This window comes from Leuresthes tenuis, unplaced genomic scaffold (assembly GCF_036924035.1).
Source record: "Leuresthes tenuis unplaced genomic scaffold, fLeuTen1.0.hap1 SCAF_21, whole genome shotgun sequence".
NCBI classification, from domain to species: Eukaryota; Metazoa; Chordata; class Actinopteri; order Atheriniformes; family Atherinopsidae; genus Leuresthes; species Leuresthes tenuis.
In genome coordinates, this window is record NW_027325375.1 from 32724136 (window position 1) to 32747130 (window position 22995).

At 47.1% G+C, this 22995-nt stretch overlaps 2 protein-coding genes across 2 annotated transcripts in view; one reads left to right on the forward strand and one right to left on the reverse strand.

Moving 5' to 3' along the window:
• Positions 1-16544, reverse strand: part of camk2a (calcium/calmodulin-dependent protein kinase II alpha) — a 62147-nt gene extending 45603 nt beyond the window's left edge. Inside the window, exons 1-3 of the mRNA XM_072375151.1 lie at positions 16160-16544; positions 10486-10580; positions 2855-2914 (exon numbers count right to left, since the gene is read on the reverse strand). Coding sequence (XP_072231252.1) covers positions 2855-2914; positions 10486-10580; positions 16160-16221 — 217 coding nt within the window. The 5' untranslated portion in view covers positions 16222-16544. The remainder of the gene's footprint in view (positions 1-2854; positions 2915-10485; positions 10581-16159) is intronic.
• Positions 1-22995, forward strand: part of ik (IK cytokine) — a 244856-nt gene that overhangs the window by 150858 nt on the left and 71003 nt on the right. The gene's annotated exons all lie outside the window — the stretch shown is intronic.

Sequence of the window (22995 nt, forward strand, 5' to 3'; positions counted from 1 at the left end):
TTGCAGTATAACTGTAGTATTATTGCAGTATTATTGCAGTATAACTGTAGTATTATTGCAGTATTGTTGGAGTATAACTGCAGCATTATTGCAGTATAACTGCAGTATTATTGCAGTATTATTGCAGTATAACTGTAGCATTATTGCAGTATTATCGGAGTATTACTGCAGTATTATTGCAGTATAACTGCAGTATTATTGCAGTATTATTGGAGCATTACTGCAGTATTATTGCAGTATAACTGCAGTATTATTGCAGTATTATTGCAGTATAACTGTAGTATTATTGCAGTATTATTGGAGTATAACTGCAGTATTATTGCAGTATAACTGCAGTATTATTACAGTATTATTGGAGTATTACTGCAGTATTATTGCAGTATTATTGCAGTATTATTGCAGTATAACTGTAGTATTATTGCAGTATTATTGCAGTATAACTGTAGTATTATTGCAGTATTATTGCAGTATAACTGTAGTATTATTGCAGTATTGTTGGAGTATAACTGCAGCATTATTGCAGTATAACTGCAGTATTATTGCAGTATTATTGCAGTATAACTGTAGTATTATTGCAGTATTATTGGAGTATTACTGTAGTATTATTGCAGTATAACTGTAGTATTATTGCAGTATTATTGGAGCATAACTGCAGCATTATTGCAGTATTACTGCAGTATTTTTGCAGTATTATCGGAGTATAACTGTAGTATTATTGCAGTATTATTGGAGTATTACTGTAGTATTATTGCAGTATTGTTGGAGTATTACTGCAGCATTATTGCAGTATAACTGCAGTATTATTGCAGTATTATTGCAGTATAACTGTAGTATTATTGCAGTATTATTGGAGTATAACTGCAGTATTATTGCAGTATAACTGCAGTATTATTGCAGTATTATTGGAGTATTACTGCAGTATTATTGCAGTATTATTGCAGTATTATTGCAATATAACTGTAGTATTATTGCAGTATTATTGCAGTATAACTGTAGTATTATTGCAGTATTGTTGGAGTATAACTGCAGCATTATTGCAGTATAACTGCAGTATTATTGCAGTATTATTGCAGTATAACTGTAGTATTATTGCAGTATTATTGCAGTATAACTGTAGTATTATTGCAGTATAACTGCAGTATTATTGCAGTATAACTGTAGTATTATTGCAGTATTGTTGGAGTATAACTGCAGCATTATTGCAGTATAACTGCAGTATTATTGCAGTATTATTGCAGTATAACTGTAGCATTATTGCAGTATTATCGGAGTATTACTGCAGTATTATTGCAGTATAACTGCAGTATTATTGCAGTATTATTGGAGCATTACTGCAGTATTATTGCAGTATAACTGCAGTATTATTGCAGTATTATTGCAGTATAACTGTAGTATTATTGCAGTATTATTGGAGTATAACTGCAGTATTATTGCAGTATAACTGCAGTATTATTACAGTATTATTGGAGTATTACTGCAGTATTATTGCAGTATTATTGCAGTATTATTGCAGTATAACTGTAGTATTATTGCAGTATTATTGCAGTATAACTGTAGTATTATTGCAGTATTGTTGGAGTATAACTGCAGCATTATTGCAGTATAACTGCAGTATTATTGCAGTATTATTGGAGCATTACTGCAGTATTATTGCAGTATAACTGCAGTATTATTGCAGTATTATTGCAGTATAACTGTAGTATTATTGCAGTATTATTGGAGTATAACTGCAGTATAACTGCAGTATTATTACAGTATTATTGGAGTATTACTGCAGTATTATTGCAGTATTATTGCAGTATTATTGCAGTATAACTGTAGTATTATTGCAGTATTATTGCAGTATAACTGTAGTATTATTGCAGTATTGTTGGAGTATAACTGCAGCATTATTGCAGTATAACTGCAGTATTATTGCAGTATTATTGGAGTATTACTGCAGTATAACTGTAGTATTATTGCAGTATTATTGCAGTATTATTGCAGTATTATTGCAGTATAACTGTAGTATTATTGCAGTATTATTGGAGTATAACTGCAGTATTATTGCAGTATAACTGCAGTATTATTGCAGTATTATTGGAGTATTACTGCAGTATTATTGCAGTATTATTGCAGTATAACTGTAGTATTATTGCAGTATTATTGCAGTATAACTGTAGTATTATTGCAGTATTGTTGGAGTATTACTGCAGCATTATTGCAGTATTATTGCAGTATTATTGCAGTATAACTGTAGTATTATTGCAGTATTACTGCAGTATTACTACAGTATTATTAGAGTATTACTGCAGTATTATTGCAGTATTATTGCAGTATAAGTGCAGTATTACTACAGTATTATTAGAGTATTACTGCAGTATTATTGCAGTATTATTGCAGTATTATTGCAGTAGTATTGGAGTATAACTGCAGCATTACTGCAGTATTATTGCAGTATAACTGCAGTATAATTGCAGTATTACTGCAGTATAATTGCAGTATTACTGCAGTATAACTGTAGTATTATTGCAGTATTATTGGAGTATTACTGCAGAATAATTGCAGTATAACTGCAGTATCATTGTAGTATAACTTTAGCATTATTTGAGTATTATTGGAGTATTACTGTAGTATTATTGCAGTATTATTCGAGTATAACTGTAGTATTATTGCAGTATTGTTGGAGTATTACTGCAGCATTATTGCAGTATTATAATAGTAATATTGTAGTATTACTGCAGTATTATTGCAGTATTATTGGAGTATTACTGCAGTATTATTGCAGTATTATTCGAGTATAACTGTAGTATTATTGCAGTATTATATCAGTATTGTTGGAGTATTACTATAGTAATACTGTAGTATTACTCACCGATGTTTGGGTGTTTCAGTAACCGACAGATTCGAGCTTCACGGTCCAACTTCTGATGATCTGAGAACACACAAACACAGCCTTTATCAGTCACTAATATTGATGAGGTATTGATCATTGGAGGGGATATAAACTCAGTGCTGATTGGGTCCCTCAGCTGTCAATCGTCAGCAGCGGTGGGTGGGATAAGCTGAGCAGGGAACAGCTCCACATCTCCTTATCTGGTCTGTAATAATAATAAAACAGTGTAACAATAAGACTGATGGCAGCAGGTGGACGTCAGGAGACAGCTGTCAGAGCTCCTCTCCCAGCAGAGCCTTTCTGACAGTAGAAGAAGTGATGATTACATGAGATGTGATTCAGCCTTTAAAGGTCTGCTGGTATCTGCTCCCGTGTCTCTTGTTCTACATTAACCCCCCGCCAGCACTCGTGCACCCGGCTGGGTTCAGGCCCTCTGCTCACTGATCTCAGACCAGCCGCTGCTCACTTTCAGCTGAACTAACAGCAGAGGCTCAGCGAGATGACAAGAGTCCGGCTGCCAACAGAGAATCTGCTGAGGAAGGTTTCCAACTGAGCAGCAGCTCTGAGGCTGCAAACCAAGACTGGCAACACACACGCAGGCACGTGCACGTGCACACGTGCACACGTGCACACACAGGCTTAATATCAGAGGAATCCAGGAATTCCCTCGATCAAAGCAACCTGAACAACTGAACAGGAGATACTCTGCAGCCCCTTTAGTTTCCCAGGAAGAAACAGCAAACAGTCACACACACACACACACACACACACACACACACACACACACACACACACACACACACACACACACAGAGACACACATGAAACACACAAATGAAACACACACACACTGTCATGCAGATAAAAAAAAACAACATCCACACAGATGGAGGCGGATTGCTGCTGCTTCAGAGAACATTTGAATCTGATCAGATGGCGTCGGACCGTCAGCTGAACTGAGGATTACTTTGTTGTTTCTGCATCTTTATGAATATGAGTCAGAAAGAGGAAGTTTCTGTTCTCCAAGTCCAGCAGTCCACAGATTGAATCTGATTAGTGATCTCACCTGATCTCACCTGATCTCACCTGATCTCACCTGATCTCACCTGATCTCATCTGATCTCACCTGATCTCATCTGATCTCATCTAATCTCACCTGATCTCACCTGATCTCATCTGATCTCACCTGATCTCATCTGATCTCACCTGATCTCAACTGATCTCATCTGATCTCATCTGATCTCACCTGATCTCACCTGATCTCATCTGATCTCATCTGATCTCACCTGATCTCATCTGATCTCACCTGATCTCATCTGATCTCATCTAATCTCACCTGATCTCACCTGATCTCATCTGATCTCACCTAATCTCACCTGATCTCATCTGATCTCACCTGATCTCACCTGATCTCACCTGATCTCATCTGATCTCACCTGATCTCATCTGATCTCATCTGATCTCACCTGATCTCATCTGATCTCATCTGATCTCACCTGATCTCATCTGATCTCATCTAATCTCACCTGATCTCACCTGATCTCATCTGATCTCACCTAATCTCACCTGATCTCATCTGATCTCACCTGATCTCACCTGATCTCACCTGATCTCATCTGATCTCATCTAATCTCACCTGATCTCACCTGATCTCATCTGATCTCACCTAATCTCACCTGATCTCACCTGATCTCATCTGATCTCACCTGATCTCATCTGATCTCATCTAATCTCACCTGATCTCACCTGATCTCATCTGATCTCATCTGATCTCACCTGATCTCATCTGATCTCATCTGATCTCATCTAATCTCACCTGATCTCACCTGATCTCATCTGATCTCACCTAATCTCACCTGATCTCATCTGATCTCATCTGATCTCATCTAATCTCACCTGATCTCATCTGATCTCATCTGATCTCACCTGATTTGATCTGATCTCATCTGATCTCACCTGATCTCACCTGATCTCATCTGATCTCATCTGATCTCACCTGATTTGATCTGATCTCATCTGATCTCATCTGATCTCATCTGATCTCACCTGATCTTAACTCTCTCACCTGATCTCACCTGATCTCATCTAATCTCACCTGATCTCACCTGATCTCATTTGATTTCACATGATCTCAAGTGTATGTATCCATCCATCCATCCATCCATCCATCCATCCATCCATCCATCCAGTAAACGCAGCAACTGTCTGGTCCAACTCTCTGAATGAGTTGCTGTGCAGCAAACTGGGTGGTTTCAGTTCAACTGACAGGTTACTGTAACAGGATCATAAACTGTATAAAGCGGGTGTGGGTGGGTGGAGCCACCATCACGTCATCCTCTGGTTTGTGGACTCATATCTAAAGCCTCGAGTCTTATTTTGGATCAAAGAGAAGTTTCAGTGCAATCTGTTGGTTTCTCGACAGAAACTACAGTGAAACATGGATCTCAAATGACACGTTTAAACTTGATGATCTATTGGCTGTGGAAAATCAAACCAGTTCTTAGTTAGAACCAACTTTGAACTGGCTCTGGCAGCGGTCCAGAACCAGCACGGCTGCATGCTAACCCTTTAAACACCTTTAAAGGAGGGAAACATGCAGCCGGTTCTACCGGTTCATGGAGGAGCATCTGCAGACGGTGCCGCAGACCAGAGGCAGGTCTGAGAGGTAAACTGATCACATATCTTCATCTTGGAGGATCTGGTCTGATCTGCAAGGAGCTCTGCCTCTGAAATGAAGGCTGTGAGATGAATCGTTGAGATGTGCACGGAGCTTTGGGCTGCAGCAGGAAGTAATATCCTGCTGGTGATCAGCGGTGTACTTTCAGCTCGTTAGGAGCTGAAATGTGGAGGAGGCAATTTGGCTGCTGGACATATTAACTTCATGAGGGTGTGAGGAGCCGATCGGACGCTTATTACTGAGAAGGAGGGCAGCGAGACAGAAAACATCATGTAAGTCATCGCCTGAATTGACCAAATTAATTGATGTACTGATTATTCTGCAGTAAAAAACCTTGTGAATGAGACTGAAATTGTTTGACTGAGCAAATAACGTCTGATCATTCTTAAACAGGTCTGCTGCCTCTCGTTGTGTTACAGGTCCGACGGCGAAGTCCTGAACTGCAGCCGCCACCGCCGCTGCGGCTTCTTCTTCTTCAGCTGCTGCTGCTGCTGCTGCTTCTGCTGCTGCTGCTGCTGCTGCTTCTGCTGCTTCTGCTGCTGTTTCTGCTGCTGCTGCTGCTGCTTCTGCTGCTGCTGCTGCTTCTGCTGCTGTTTCTGCTGCTTCTGCTGCTGCTTCTGCTGCTGCTTCAGCTGCTGCTTCTGCTTCTGCTGCTGTTTCTGCTGCTTCTGCTGCTGCTTCTGCTGCTTCTGCTGCTGCTGCTGCTTCTGCTGCTGCTTCTGCTGCTTCTGCTGCTTCTGCTGCTGCTGCTGCTGCTTCTGCTGCTGCTGCTGCTGCTGCTGCTGCTGCTGCTTCAGCTGCTGCTGCTGCTGCTGCTGCTGCTGCTGCTGCTTCAGCTGCTTCTGCTGCTGCTGCTTCAGCTGCTGCTGCTGCTGCTGCTGCTTCAGCTGCTTCTGCTGCTGCTTCTGCTGCTGTTTCTGCTGCTGCTGCTGCTGCTTCTGCTGCTTCTGCTGCTGCTGCTTCTGCTGCTGCTTCAGCTGCTGCTGCTGTTTCTGCTGCTGCTTCTGCTGCTGCTTCTGCTGCTGCTTCTGCTTCAGCTGCTGCTTCTGCTGCTGCTGCTTCTGCTTCAGCTGCTGCTGCTTCTGCTTCTGCTGCTTCAGCTGCTGCTGCTTCTGCTGCTGCTGCTGCTGCTGCTGCTGCTGCTGCTGCTTCTGCTGCTGCTGCTGCTGCTGCTGCTGCTGCTGCTTCTGCTGCTGCTGCTGCTTCTGCTGCTTCTGCTTCAGCTGCTGCTGCTTCTGCTTCTGCTGCTGCTGCTGCTTCTGCTGCTTCTGCTTCAGCTGCTGCTGCTTCTGCTGCTGCTGCTGCTGCTGCTGCTGTTTCTGCTGCTGCTTCTGCTGCTTCTGCTTCAGCTGCTGCTTCTGCTGCTGCTTCTGCTGCTGTTTCTGCTGCTTCTGCTGCTGCTTCTGCTGCTGCTTCTGCTGCTTCTGCTTCAGCTGCTGCTGCTTCTGCTTCAGCTGCTGCTGCTGCTTCTGCTGCTGCTGCTGCTGCTGCTTCTGCTGCTTCTGCTGCTTCTGCTGCTGCTGCTGCTTCTGCTTCAGCTGCTTCTGCTGCTGCTTCTGCTTCAGCTGCTGCTGCTTCAGCTGCTGCTGCTTCTGCTTCAGCTGCTTCTGCTGCTGCTGCTTCTGCTGCTGCTGCTTCTGCTGCTGCTGCTTCTGCTGCTGCTGCTGCTGCTTCTGCTGCTTCTGCTGCTGCTTCTGCTGCTGCTTCTGCTGCTGCTTCAGCTGCTGCTGCTGCTGCTGCTGCTTCTGCTTCAGCTGCTGCTGCTTCTGCTGCTGCTTCTGCTGCTGCTTCAGCTGCTGCTGCTGCTGCTGCTGCTGCTTCTGCTTCAGCTGCTTCTGCTGCTGCTGCTTCTTCTGCTTCTGCTGCTGCTTCTGCTTCTGCTGCTGCTTCTGCTGCTTCTGCTGCTGCTGCTTCTGCTGCTTCTTCTGCTGCTGCTTCTGCTGCTGCTGCTTCTTCTGCTTCTGCTGCTTCTTCTGCTTCTGCTGCTTCTTCTTCTGCTGCTGCTTCAGCTGCTTCTGCTGCTTCTGCTTCAGCTGCTGCTTCTGCTGCTGCTTCTGCTGCTGCTGCTTCTGCTTCAGCTGCTGCTGTTTCTGCTGCTTCTGCTGCTGCTTCTGCTTCAGCTGCTGCTGCTTCTGCTGCTGCTGCTTCTGCTGCTGCTTCTGCTTCAGCTGCTTCTTCTTCTGCTGCTGCTGCTGCTGCTTCTGCTGCTGCTGCTGCTGTTGCTTCTGCTGCTTCAGCTGCTGCTGCTGCTGCTTCTGCTGCTGCTTCTGCTTCAGCTGCTTCTTCTTCTGCTGCTGCTGCTGCTGCTTCTGCTGCTGCTGCTGCTGTTGCTTCTGCTGCTTCAGCTGCTGCTGCTTCTGCTTCTGCTGCTTCTGCTGCTGCTGCTGCTGCTGTTGCTTCTGCTGCTTCTGCTGCTGCTGCTGCTGCTGCTGCTTCTGCTGCTGCTGCTGCTGCTGCTTCTGCTGCTGCTGCTGCTGTTGCTTCTGCTGCTTCTGCTGCTGCTGCTTCTGCTGTTGCTTCTGCTGCTTCTGCTGCTTCTGCTGCTGCTGCTGCTGTTGCTTCTGCTGCTTCTGCTGCTGCTTCTGCTTCAGCTGCTTCAGCTGCTTCAGCTGCTTCTTCTGCTGCTGCTGCTTCTGCTGCTGCTGCTTCTTCTGCTTCTGCTGCTTCTTCTGCTGCTTCTTCTGCTTCTGCTTCTGCTGCTGCTGCTGCTTCTTCTGCTGCTGCTGCTGCTTCTTCTGCTTCTGCTGCTGCAGTTGAACGTTTCTCAGGTTTTTGCACATTTTTAAGCTGAATTAATCCAGTCGCTGAGTTTCCCTCAGGTGCAGCAGTCTGACTGCTCAGGTGTGTTAAACAGCTGCAGGAATGTCTCGTTATGTAAGTGTGTCGACACTCTGAACTACACACACACACACTTTCTTTGTCAACTTTGCAGGGTGTTGCTAAGCAACCAAAGGAAATCTCAAAACCAGAATAGTGATAAGGAGAAAAAAATCAACAGAGAAGGATTCACAGCTTTACTGTTTCTCTCAGTTTTATCTCCATGTCCAAATGTGTGGGAGGAAGGGGGAGGTTTCATCCAAATTTAGCACAGATTTTAACCAAATTTTGAGGAAATCAGCTGAAGAAAACAAATGTGAAAAATGTTTTTCCCCCTACAGTGAATCTTTTCCCACTTTGTTTCCTTCTGCCAACACTTAAAGCCGTTCTGACTCTGAGGAAACCAGGTGATGCAGAGTTCCAGCTGTTATTTTGTCCCATTCCTCCTTAAACAGGTCTTAAGGTGTGCAGCAGGGCGGGGGGGTGGTTGTTTCTCTGCTGGGGACAGGTCAGGACTGCAGGCAGCCAGTCCAGCACCCGTACCTCTTCTTCCTCAGCCAGGCCTTTGGACTGTGGCAGAATGTGGTTTTCCATGGTCTGCTTGAACAATGCTGGGACGTCCCAGGAAAAGATGTGGCCTTGAAGGCAGCATATGTTGCTGTAAAATCTCAGGGAGCTTTTCTGCATTAATGCTGCCGTCACAGAAGTGGAAATGAGCTTTGCCCCCTGATCCAACCCCATACCATCACAGAGCCTGGCTGCAGGGACTGGCTGCTGACAGCAGGCTGGATGCTGCTTTTGCTCTTTGCTCCATTTCTTCCAGCAAAGATGTGGAATACTGATGGGTCTGACCACAGCACACGTTTCCACCGTGTGACGGTCCATCCCAGACGCCTCCGAGCCCAGAGAAGTGGACGAGGTTAACATCAGGCTTCTTTCCTGCACAGTAAAGCTTGTGAATGGAACTCTGTATTGTGGTGCTTGACAAAGGTTTCCACAGTAATCCCTTGTCCAGGTGCTTCTATCAGCTGCTGATGAATGACGGTTCCTGATGCAGCGTCTGAGGGGTCAGAGGTCACGGGGTCCAGCTTAGGCTTGCTCCCTCGTCCTTTACACTGAAACTCCTCCAGGTTCCCTGAATGCTTTAATGATATTCTGCTCTGTAGAGGCAGAAATATGCAGATCCCTTCCAGTCTTTCTCTGAGGAACATTGTTTTAAACACAAACTGGAGCTCCTCTTCACCACATTATCAGTTGGAGCCTATCCCAGCTATCATTTGGAGGCGGTTACATCTGGACAGGTTGCCAGTCCAACACAGGGCCACACAGAACCTTTCTAAAGACATTTTGAAGCGTGTTTGCTCTGTTGAGCAGACAGAAACAGCCTGAAACAGACTGAGTTCTCCTAGCAAAAATAACAAGTTGTTCTGAAAGACTTCTGTAACTGTGAGCAACAGACTCTTGTTCTGGACACCATATGTAAAACTGTGAGGTCACAAAGATAGTTCCACTGGGTGAAAAAAGATAGAAATACTTACGTTGTGATGAATAAACTGCAGAAACTGTGAGCATTAAAGTAGTTTAAAACCAAGAAAACCGAGTGTTTTACAGGGTTTATTTCAGTGACATCACCTGAACTTTCTGTAAAACTGATTGTGTAGAAACCATAAAAGATATAAAACTACAGCTTCAGTGAGTGAAAGTCCAGCTTCCTGTGAGCTGACTGACCTCTGAATGATGTTTCTGCTGTAAAGTCTGTCCGAGCTGCAGGGATCCAAACAGGTTTTCACTTTAACAAAATCTCATTGTTTTCCGGCAGGAAATTCATCGCACTTTTCCCGCATATTTGTTAGACAGTTCTACGAATCATTACCAAGAACACAGTAGGAAACCATTCCTGATGGAGCCACACCCTGCAGGATGAGGTAGATGCTGACATGTTTAGCAGAATAAACATGTCAGCATATTCTAACTGAAGAACAGTCATCATGTGTTCTGTGACCACTCTGATCTCAGAGCTGCTTTGGACCACAGAATCAGAACCATTCACTCGTGAACCCCTGCTGTAACTGGGTGTTAGTGTGTCAATTACATGGTCGTATCCTCAGGTTCTCACCTCTTGCAGACAGTTTCTTGGTGTTGATGATTTTGGCGGCGTACTCCTGACCCGACAGAACCTTCACACACCGCCGCACCACTGAGAACGCTCCCCTGGAAACACAGCAGGAGGAACCAATCAGCACAACCACAAAAGAGATGCTCAGAGTCCTGATCAGCCTCATTTGTTTCTGACTCTCCTGTTACCTTTAAAGTGTCCTGATCAACAGTTCTGCAGCTTTCTGTAACCTTTAAAGTGTCCTGATCAACAGTTCTGCAGCTTTCTGTAACCTTTAAAGTGTCCTGATCAACAGTTCTGTAGCTTTCTGTAACCTTTAAAGTGTCCTGATCAATAGTTCTGCAGCTTTCTGAAACCTTTAAAGTGTCCTGATCAACAGTTCTGCAGCTTTCTGAAACCTTTAAAGTGTCCTGATCAACAGTTCTGCAGCTTTAAACCTTTAAAGTGTCCTGATCAATAGTTCTGCAGCTTTCTGAAACCTTTAAAGTGTCCTGATCAATAGTTCTGCAGCTTTCTGTAACCTTTAAAGTGTCCTGATCAATAGTTCTGCAGCTTTCTGAAACCTTTAAAGTGTCCTGATCAACAGTTCTGCAGCTTTCTGAAACCTTTAAAGTGTCCTGATCAACAGTTCTGCAGCTTTCTGAAACCTTTAAAGTGTCCTGATCAATAGTTCTGCAGCTTTCTGAAACCTTTAAAGTGTCCTGATCAACAGTTCTGCAGCTTTCTGAAACCTTTAAAGTGTCCTGATCAATAGTTCTGCAGCTTTCTGTAACCTTTAAAGTGTCCTGATCAATAGTTCTGCAGCTTTCTGTAACCTTTAAAGTGTCCTGATCAACAGTTCTGCAGCTTTCTGAAACCTTTAAAGTGTCCTGATCAATAGTTCTGCAGCTTTCTGTAACCTTTAAAGTGTCCTGATCAACAGTTCTGCAGCTTTCTGAAACCTTTAAAGTGTCCTGATCAACAGTTCTGCAGCTTTCTGAAACCTTTAAAGTGTCCTGATCAACAGTTCTGCAGCTTTCTGAAACCTTTAAAGTGTCCTGATCAATAGTTCTGCAGCTTTCTGAAACCTTTAAAGTGTCCTGATCAACAGTTCTGCAGCTTTCTGAAACCTTTAAAGTGTCCTGATCAATAGTTCTGCAGCTTTCTGAAACCTTTAAAGTGTCCTGATCAACAGTTCTGCAGCTTTCTGAAACCTTTAAAGTGTCCTGATCAATAGTTCTGCAGCTTTCTGAAACCTTTAAAGTGTCCTGATCAATAGTTCTGCAGCTTCCTGGAACCTTTAAAGTGTCCTGATCAATAGTTCTGCAGCTTCCTGGAACCTTTAAAGTGTCCTGATCAATAGTTCTGCAGCTTCCTGGAACCTTTAAAGTGTCCTGATCAACAGTTCTGCAGCTTCCTGGAACCTTTAAAGTGTCCTGATCAACAGTTCTGCAGCTTTCTGTAACCTTTAAAGTGTCCTGATCAATAGTTCTGCAGCTTTCTGAAACCTTTAAAGTGTCCTGATCAACAGTTCTGCAGCTTTCTGAAACCTTTAAAGTGTCCTGATCAACAGTTCTGTAGCTTTCTGAAACCTTTAAAGTGTCCTGATCAATAGTTCTGCAGCTTTCTGAAGCCTTTAAAGTGTCCTGATCAATAGTTCTGCAGCTTTCTGAAACCTTTAAAGTGTCCTGATCAATAGTTCTGCAGCTTTCTGAAACCTTTAAAGTGTCCTGATCAACAGTTCTGCAGCTTTCTGAAACCTTTAAAGTGTCCTGATCAATAGTTCTGCAGCTTTCTGAAACCTTTAAAGTGTCCTGATCAACAGTTCTGTAGCTTTCTGAAACCTTTAAAGTGTCCTGATCAATAGTTCTGCAGCTTTCTGAAGCCTTTAAAGTGTCCTGATCAATAGTTCTGCAGCTTTCTGAAACCTTTAAAGTGTCCTGATCAATAGTTCTGCAGCTTTCTGAAACCTTTAAAGTGTCCTGATCAACAGTTCTGCAGCTTTCTGAAACCTTTAAAGTGTCCTGATCAATAGTTCTGCAGCTTTCTGAAACCTTTAAAGTGTCCTGATCAACAGTTCTGCAGCTTTCTGTAACCTTTAAAGTGTCCTGATCAACAGTTCTGCAGCTTTCTGAAACCTTTAAAGTGTCCTGATCAACAGTTCTGCAGCTTTCTGAAGCCTTTAAAGTGTCCTGATCAACAGTTCTGCAGCTTTCTGTAACCTTTAAAGTGTCCTGATCAACAGTTCTGCAGCTTTCTGTAACCTTTAAAGTGTCCTGATCAACAGTTCTGCAGCTTTCTGAAACCTTTAAAGTGTCCTGATCAATAGTTCTGCAGCTTTCTGAAACCTTTAAAGTGTCCTGATCAATAGTTCTGCAGCTTTCTGTAACCTTTAAAGTGTCCTGATCAGCAGTTCTGCATTTTTCTGAAGCTCTTTCACAGTTTTTCTTTGGACATTTTCTGCTTTTTCCCTCATCTTCAGTCCTTGTTCCTGAGCATTTTCAGTGTTTTTTCTTTGTTCAGCCACTTAACTCTGACCTTTGACCCCTTCAGGCAGAAAAAAGGCTCCTAACTCAAGGGATGAACCAGTGTTGTGTCGACACAGAACAGACAACTTAGCAAAGAAGCCATTTTAAACTGGATCTTTAGGCACTTTGTCACAGAGACACATCATTTGTTCCCATTTCTTTAGCTGCATCTATGAAAAACAGCAGAGAAAACACAGTTTGACAGACAGAAAATAGGATTTCTGCAGCAACAAGGTGATTCCCAAAGAGCTATTAGCTGAAAACTTGGCATATCTCAGCATGGTGTGCAGTGTGTCCTTAAAACATTTGAGGAAACTGGACAAGTGGAGGACAAAAGAAGAAGTGTCAGGCCTAAAAAACTATCTCCAGCAGATGAACAGGATCTGAAAGTGATGTCCTTAAGAAAGAGGAAAAAATCCAGCTGTGACCTGACAGGACCTGAGAGATGCATCTGGACCTTCAGCTGATCCATCTACTGTTGGCCCAAGCCTCATCAGAAATGGTCTCCATGGAAGGGTGGCTGTCAAGAAGCCGTTCTTAAGGAAGGGAAACAGGGAGAAAAGGCTGAGCTGTGCCAAATGACACAAGAAGTGGACTGAAAATCAGTGGCAACAGGTCTTATGGAGGGATGAATCCTCCCCAGAGCCCGGACCTCAACATTATTGAAGCAGTGTGGGATCATCTGACAGAGAACGGAACAAAAGGCAGCCCACATCCAAAGAAGAGCTTTGGGATGTCCTTCAAGAAGCCTGGAGAACTATTCCTGAAGACTCCTTAAAGAAATGACAGAAAGCTGGTCTCAGAGGGTTCAGGCTGTGTTGGAGAATAAAGGAGCTCAGACCAGAGATTCACTTTAAAGCTGCTGAGAACTGAGAAAAACTCTGTTTCTGCCTCAGATTCTGGGTTTATGTTCATGTTTTATCATGTTTCAGTGAATCAGTATAAATCAATAATTAATCTGTTAATATTCTGCTGAAACATTATGACCTGGTGGGGCCTCCTTCACCTGCAGCAGCTTCAGAATATTACTAAAGAATGAGTTTCAACAAGCTGCGCCCTGATTGGTTGAATGTTTTCCTCCTGTTAATCCTAAACTAACCGACCTGACAAAAGACCCAGAGTGAGAAAATCTGCTGTTGGAGTCCAGCTGTGGAGCTTTAGTCGTCCTTCTCCCATCAATGAGCCGATGGTGCTGGATCCTCCGGATGGTTTCATGGTGGGAGTGGAGCTGCAGCTCCTGCAGAACGCTGCATTCTGCCACCCACCTCCACATTATGTAAGAGACCTGCCATTGTGTGTGTGCTGCTGTGTGGGTGGTGAGTGGGATGAGGTCAGAAAGGTGCTACACTCATCCCTCCATCCTGCTGGGTTCCTCCGATCAATAATCTGGATCTGATTCATCGTTCAGTGACTGAAGTCATGATCATTATTCTATAAATGTGTCAATAAACACGGTTTCATATGATGAATTATGACAAATACAGAAATAAAACCATTTAATTAGAACATTAATTCAGATTTATATGAAGAAAAATATGTAAATTTATTAGTTAATGAGGACAAATAAAGTGAAAAGTTTAAACAAATAGAAACATTCTATTTATATTAATCTATTTACAACTAATAATATTAATAATGATATTAACAATTTAATTATAGTAAAATAATATTCAGATAGAACAAATACTGAAAACGTCTACTCAGATGTATATAAAGGATATAAAGTCATATAAAATTATATAAACGCATATAAATGGATACAAATATTTTTAAACAGATATAAATGGCTATAAAGTGGATATAAATGGGTATAAACTGATGAATGGATACAAATGAATATGAATGGATATAAAACGGATATAAATGGATATAAACGGATATAAAAGTAATATAAATGGATATAAATGGATATAAACGGATATAAATGGATATAAAAGTAATATAAATGGATATAAATGGATATAAATGGATATAAATGGATATAAAAGTAATATAAATGAATATAAATGGATATAAATGGATATAAATGGATATAAACTGATATAAACAGATATAAACAGATATAAATGGATATAAATGGATATAAAAGTAATATAAATGGATATAAATGGATATAAATGGATATAAATGGATATAAACGGATATAAATGGATATAAATGGATATAAACGGATATAAATGGATATAAATGGATATAAACGGATATAAATGGATATAAATGGATATAAATGGATATAAATGGATATAAAAGTAATATAAATGGATATAAATGGATATAAAAGTAATATAAACTGATATAAACAGATATAAACGGATATAAACGGATATAAAAGTAATATAAATGGATATAAACGGATATAAACTGATATAAATGGATATAAATGGATATAAACGGATATAAACAGATATAAAAGTAATATAAATGGATATAAATGGGTATAAACTGATATGAAATGATAAAAAAGTAATATAAACGGATATAAACGGATATAAACTGATATAAATGGATATAAATGGATATAAACGGATATAAACGGATATAAACTGATATAAATGGATATAAATGGATATAAACTGATATAAACAGATATAAACGGATATAAATGGATATAAACGGATATAAACAGATATAAAAGTAATATAAATGGATATAAATGGGTATAAACTGATATGAAATGATAAAAAAGTAATATAAACTGATATAAACAGATATAAACGGATATAAACGGATATAAATGGATATAAAAGTAATATAAATGAATATAAATGGATATAAATGGATATAAATGGATATAAATGGATATAAAAGTAATATAAATGGATATAAATGGATATAAATGGATATAAAAGTAATATAAATGGATATAAATGGATATAAACGGATATAAACGGATATAAATGGATATAAACGGATATAAACAGATATAAAAGTAATATAAATGGATATAAATGGGTATAAACTGATATGAAATGATAAAAAAGTAATATAAACGGATATAAATGGATATAAATGGATATAAAAGTAATATAAATGGATATAAATGGATATAAAAGGATATAAACGGATATAAATGGATATAAACGGCTCAGATGAGCTCATAAACTCATGTTTCACAGCTTCAGAGTGATGAAGACGAGCATGAAGAGGAGGATGAAGGCCATACTCACTTCCCCAGCTCCTCGAACATCTGATACTCTTCAGTGAATCGGGTGCAGATGACCGTTGCCATGGCGAGGCGGCTCTGGGTCAGGGGGCTCCCTGTTGTCTTCCTCGGAGGATGATGATGGTGAAGAACAAGATGGGGATGAAGGCCGGGAGTTAGACCCCTCTGTTTGTCAGAGGGATGAAGGAGAGGAGCAGAGATGAAGAGTTGTGGATGGAGGAGAGGAGGAGGAGGAGAGCAGTGAAGAAGAGGAGCAGCGTCTCTCTGCCTGAGCTGATCTGTGGCTCAGAGGAACAGGCAGCAGCTCTTTGAGAGGCTCAGCCTGCACGCCCACTCCTCTGTCAGCCAATCACAGCGCAGGACTCACACACAGCATCTCCATGGTAACTGAGTCCCGTCTGAGCCCCAGCTGAAGGAAGAGGAAGGACTGAGACAGATACCTCTGGGGCCCCAGGGTCAGGGCCCCAAAGAGTCAGGGCCCCAGAGAGTTAGGGCCCCAAAGAGTCAGGGCCCAAAGAGTCAGGGCCCAAAGAGTCAGGGCCCAAAGAGTCAGGGCCCCTGGGTCAGGGCCCAAAGAGTCAGGGCCCAAAGAGTTAGGGCCCCAGGGAGTTAGGGCCCCAGAGAGTCAGGGCCCCAAAGAGTCAGGGCCCAAAGAGTCAGGGCCCCAGAGAGTCAGGCCCCAAGAGTCAGGACCCCAGAGAGTTAGGGCCCCAAAGAGTTAGGGCCCCAAAGAGTCAGGGCCCAAAGAGTCAGGGCCCAAAGAGTCAGGGCCTAAAGAGTAAGGGTCCCAAGGAGTTAGGGCCCGAAAGAGTCAGGGCCCAAAGAGTCAGGGCCCCAGGGAGTCAGGCCCCAAGAGTCAGGGCCCAAAGAGTCAGGGCCCCAAAGAGTCAGGGCCCCAAAGAGTCAGGCCCCAAGAGTCAGGCCCCAAAGAGTCAGGGCCCCAAAGAGTCAGGCCCCAAGAGTCAGGACCCCAGAGTCAGGGCCCAAAGAGTTAGGGCCCCAGGGAGTTAGGGCCCCAGAGAGTCAGGGCCCCAAAGAGTCAGGGCCCAAAGAGTCAGGGCCCCAGAGAGTCAGGGCCCCAGAGTCAGGCCCCAGAGTCAGGGTCCAAAGAGTCAGGGCCCCAAAGAGTCAGGGCCCAAAGAGTTAGGGCCCCAAAGAGTCAGGGCCCCAAAGAGTCAGGGCCCAAAGAGTCAGGGCCCCAGAGAGTCAGGGCCCAAAGAGTCAGGGCCCAAAGAGTCAGGGCCCCAAAGAGTCAGGGCCCAAAGAGTCAGGGCCCCAAAGAGTCAGGGCCCCAAAGAGTCAGGGCCCAAAGAGTCAGGGCCCCAGAGAGTCAGGGCCCCAGAGTCAGGCCCCAGAGTCAGGGTCCAAAGAGTCAGGGCCCCAGAGAGTCAGGGCCCAAAGAGTTAGGGCCCCAAAGAGTCAGGCCCCAGAGTCAGGGCCCAAAGAGTTAGGGCCCCAAAGAGTCAGACCCCAGAGTCAGGGCCCAAAGAGTTAGGGCCCCAAAGAGTCAGGCCCCAGAGTCAGGCCCCAGAGTCAGGGTCTAAAGAGTCAGGACCCAGAGAGTCAGGGCCCAAAGAGTCAGGGCCCCAAAGAGTCAGGCCCCAGAGAGTCAGGGCCCAAAGAGTCAGGGCCCCAAAGAGTCAGGCCCCAGAGAGTCAGGGCCCAAAGAGTCAGGGCCCAAAGAGTCAGGGTCCCAAGGAGTTAGGGCCCAAAAGAGTCAGGGCCCAAGAGTCAGGGTCCCAAGGAGTCAGGACCCAAAGAGTCAGGGCCCAAAGAGTCAGGGCCCCAAAGAGTCAGGGCCCCAAAGAGTCAGGCCCCCAGAGTCAGGGCCCAAAGAGTCAGGGCCCAAAGAGTCAGGGCCCAAAGAGTCAGGGCCCAAAGAGTCAGGGTCCCAAGGAGTTAGGGCCCCAGAGAGTTAGGGCCCAAAGAGTCAGGGCCCAAAGAGTCAGGGCCCCAAAGAGTCAGGGCCCAAAGAGTCAGGGCCCCAAAGAGTCAGGGCCCCAAGAGTCAGGACCCCAGAGTCAGGGCCCAAGAGTCAGGGTCCCAAGGAGTTAGGGCCCCAAAGAGTTAGGGCCCAAGGAGTCAGGGCCCAAAGAGTCAGGGCCCAAAGAGTCAGGGCCCAAAGAGTCAGGGTCCCAAGGAGTTAGGGCCCCAGAGAGTTAGGGCCCAAAGAGTCAGGGCCCAAAGAGTCAGGGCCCCAAAGAGTCAGGGCCCAAAGAGTCAGGGCCCCAAAGAGTCAGGGCCCCAAGAGTCAGGACCCCAGAGTCAGGGCCCAAAGAGTCAGGGCCCAAAAGAGTCAGGACCCAAAGAGTCAGGGCCAAAAGAGTCAGGGCCCAAAGAGTCAGGGCCCAAAGAGTCAGGGTCCCAAGGAGTTAGGGCCCCAAGGAGTTAGGGCCCCAAGGAGTCAGGGCCCCAAGGAGTCAGGGCCCCAAGGAGTTAGGGCCCCCAGAGTCAGGGCCCAAAGAGTCAGGGCCCCAAAGAGTCAGGGCCCAAAGAGTCAGGGCCCCAAGGAGTCAGGGCCCCAAGGAGTCAGGACCCCAGAGTCAGGGCCCCAAGGAGTCAGGGCCCAAAGAGTCAGGGCCCAAAGAGTCAGGGCCCCAAAGAGTCAGGGCCCAAAGAGTCAGGGCCCCAGGGAGTCAAGGCCCAAAGAGTCAGGCCCCAAGAGTCAGGGTCCCAAGGAGTTAGGGCCCCAAAGAGTTAGGGCCCAAAGAGTCAGGGCCCAAAAGAGTCAGGGCCCCAGAGAGTTAGGGCCCCAAAGAGTCAGGGCCCCAAGAGTCAGGGACCCAAAGAGTCAGGCCCCAAGAGTCAGGGCCCAAAGAGTCAGGGCCCAAAAGAGTCAGGGCCCCAAAGAGTCAGGGCCCAAAGAGTCAGGACCCAAAGAGTCAGGACCCCACAGTCAGGGCCCAAAGAGTCAGGACCCAAAGAGTCAGGACCCCAGAGTCAGGGCCCAAAGAGTCAGGACCCCAGAGTCAGGCCCCAGAGTCAGGGCCCAGAGTCAGGGCCCAAAGAGTCAGGACCCAAAGAGTCAGGACCCCAGAGTCAGGGCCCAAAGAGTCAGGACCCCAGAGTCAGGACCCCAGAGTCAGGCCCCAGAGTCAGGGCCCCAGAGTCAGGGCCCAGAGTCAGGGCCCAAAGAGTCAGGACCCCAGAGTCAGGCCCCAGAGTCAGGCCCCAGAGTCAGGGCCCAAAGAGTCAGGACCCCAGAGTCAGGCCCCAGAGTCAGGGCCCAAAGAGTCAGGGCCCAAAGAGTCAGGACCCCAGAGTCAGGACCCCAGAGTCAGGGCCCAAAGAGTCAGGACCCCAGAGTCAGGACCCCAGAGTCAGGCCCCAGAGTCAGGGCCCCAGAGTCAGGACCCCAGAGTCAGGCCCCAGAGTCAGGCCTCCAGAGTCAGGGCCCAAAGAGTCAGGACCCAAAGAGTCAGGACCCCAGAGTCAGGGCCCAAAGAGTCAGGACCCCAGAGTCAGGCCCCAGAGTCAGGGCCCAGAGTCAGGGCCCAAAGAGTCAGGACCCCAGAGTCAGGGCCCAAAGAGTCAGGACCCCAGAGTCAGGACCCCAGAGTCAGGCCCCAGAGTCAGGGCCCCAGAGTCAGGGCCCAGAGTCAGGGCCCAAAGAGTCAGGGCCCCAGAGTCAGGCCCCAGAGTCAGGCCCCAGAGTCAGGCCCCAGAGTCAGGGCCCAAAGAGTCAGGACCCCAGAGTCAGGGACCAAAGAGTCAGGGCCCAAAGAGTCAGGACCCCAGAGTCAGGACCCCAGAGTCAGGGACCAAAGAGTCAGGGCCCAAAGAGTCAGGACCCCAGAGTCAGGCCCCAGAGTCAGGGCCCAAAGAGTCAGGACCCCAGAGTCAGGCCCCAGAGTCAGGGCCCAAAGAGTCAGGGCCCAAAGAGTCAGGAACCAAAGAGTCAGGACCCCACAGTCAGGGCCCAAAGAGTCAGGACCCCAGAGTCAGGACCCCAGAGTCAGGCCCCAGAGTCAGGGCCCCAGAGTCAGGACCCCAGAGTCAGGCCCCAGAGTCAGGCCTCCAGAGTCAGGGCCCAAAGAGTCAGGACCCAAAGAGTCAGGACCCCAGAGTCAGGACCCCAGAGTCAGGCCCCAGAGTCAGGGCCCAGAGTCAGGGCCCAGAGTCAGGGCCCAAAGAGTCAGGATCCCAGAGTCAGGCCCCAGAGTCAGTCCCCAGAGTCAGGGCCCCAAAGAGTCAGGACCCCAGAGTCAGGGACCAAAGAGTCAGGACCCCAGAGTCAGGCCCCAGAGTCAGGGCCCAAAGAGTCAGGACCCCAGAGTCAGGCCCCAGAGTCAGGGCCCAAAGAGTCAGGGCCCAAAGAGTCAGGACCCAAAGAGTCAGGACCCCACAGTCAGGGCCCAAAGAGTCAGGACCCCAGAGTCAGGACCCCAGAGTCAGGCCCCAGAGTCAGGGCCCCAGAGTCAGGACCCCAGAGTCAGGCCCCAGAGTCAGGCCTCCAGAGTCAGGGCCCAAAGAGTCAGGACCCAAAGAGTCAGGACCCCAGAGTCAGGACCCCAGAGTCAGGCCCCAGAGTCAGGGCCCAGAGTCAGGGCCCAGAGTCAGGGCCCAAAGAGTCAGGACCCCAGAGTCAGGCCCCAGAGTCAGTCCCCAGAGTCAGGCCCCAGAGTCAGGGCCCCAAAGAGTCAGGACCCCAGAGTCAGGGACCAAAGAGTCAGGACCCCAGAGTCAGGGCCCAAAGAGTCAGGACCCAAAGAGTCAGGACCCCAGAGTCAGGACCCCAGAGTCAGGGCCCAAAGAGTCAGGACCCAAAGAGTCAGGACCCCAGAGTCAGGACCCCAGAGTCAGGGCCCAGAGTCAGGGCCCCAAAGAGTCAGGACCCCAGAGTCAGGCCCCAGAGTCAGGGCCCCAGAGTCAGGACCCCAGAGTCAGGCCCCAGAGTCAGGCCTCCAGAGTCAGGGCCCAAAGAGTCAGGACCCAAAGAGTCAGGACCCCAGAGTCAGGCCCCAGAGTCAGGGCCCAGAGTCAGGCCCCAGAGTCAGTCCCCAGAGTCAGGGCCCCAAAGAGTCAGGACCCCAGAGTCAGGGACCAAAGAGTCAGGACCCCAGAGTCAGGCCCCAGAGTCAGGGCCCAAAGAGTCAGGACCCCAGAGTCAGGCCCCAGAGTCAGGGCCCAAAGAGTCAGGGCCCAAAGAGTCAGGACCCAAAGAGTCAGGACCCCACAGTCAGGGCCCAAAGAGTCAGGACCCCAGAGTCAGGACCCCAGAGTCAGGCCCCAGAGTCAGGGCCCCAGAGTCAGGACCCCAGAGTCAGGCCCCAGAGTCAGGCCTCCAGAGTCAGGGCCCAAAGAGTCAGGACCCAAAGAGTCAGGACCCCACAGTCAGGGCCCAAAGAGTCAGGACCCCAGAGTCAGGACCCCAGAGTCAGGGCCCAGAGTCAGGGCCCAAAGAGTCAGGACCCCAGAGTCAGGCCCCAGAGTCAGTCCCCAGAGTCAGGCCCCAGAGTCAGGGCCCCAAAGAGTCAGGACCCCAGAGTCAGGGACCAAAGAGTCAGGACCCCAGAGTCAGGACCCCAGAGTCAGGGCCCAGAGTCAGGGCCCAAAGAGTCAGGACCCCAGAGTCAGGCCCCAGAGTCAGTCCCCAGAGTCAGGCCCCAGAGTCAGGGCCCCAAAGAGTCAGGACCCCAGAGTCAGGGCCCAAAGAGTCAGGACCCCAGAGTCAGGACCCCAGAGTCAGGGCCCAGAGTCAGGGCCCAAAGAGTCAGGACCCCAGAGTCAGTCCCCAGAGTCAGGCCCCAGAGTCAGGGCCCCAAAGAGTCAGGACCCCAGAGTCAGGGACCAAAGAGTCAGGACCCCAGAGTCAGGACCCCAGAGTCAGGGCCCAGAGTCAGGGCCCCAAAGAGTCAGGACCCCAGAGTCAGGCCCCAGAGTCAGGGCCCAGAGTCAGGGCCCAAAGAGTCAGGACCCCAGAGTCAGGCCCCAGAGTCAGGGCCCAAAGAGTCAGGACCCCAGAGTCAGGACCCCAGAGTCAGGGCCCAAAGAGTCAGGACCCCAGAGTCAGGACCCCAGAGTCAGGCCCCAGAGTCAGGGCCCCAGAGTCAGGCCAAAGAGTCAGGGCCCAAAGAGCAGCAGGGGCAGCGGTGCATGGACTGCCAAAGGAAAGAGGAACTCCTCAATCCTAAAGTAGAATTATTGACTGAATTTTGGACCGATTTCCAAACGTGTTGATTTGTTAAAAACTGTAGCCATGATACGGCTGCTTTAAAGATGCTGGTTTTCTTCCAGTGGACTTGCCTCAGAATTTCCCTGAAGTTTCCCTTTCTGCACATGAGAGCATCAAGGCCCGGTCACATTAAAACCTGTCGCTCTCTGACACTGAAATACATTCACACAGACTGAGGTGTGTCAGGTCGGCTCGGCTCGGCTCGGCTCGGCTCGGCTCGGATCCAGGGGGCAAACAGCCTGAGGGCTGAAATAAGACCAGCTGCACCTGTGAGTTTTAAACATCACCACATCTTTCCACCGGGACCTCAGTCATTCTGAGCCTGCATCTCCCTGTGCTGAGGCCAGACTTACTGAAGCTCTGGCTGGAGGAAAAGCCTGATCCAGGATCTGAGGGACAAAAAGCTCAGGCTTGAATGCTGCTCGGGTCAAATGGAAACACTAATCTGGATATTTTATATAAGCTCTTTAAATGAAGGTTTTCTGGCTCTTTTTGTTCCGTCTGTCGGAGAAACAAAGCTGGACCACAGAGATGTCTGAGGACTTTTATCGTGTGGAAGCACTGTGGGAGCAGTGGTGCTGGTCCAAGATGGCCGCCCTGTAGGCCACGCCCCTCCAGTGAGCGGATGATCGTAATATCCCAGAATGCACTGCAGCCGAAGGAAA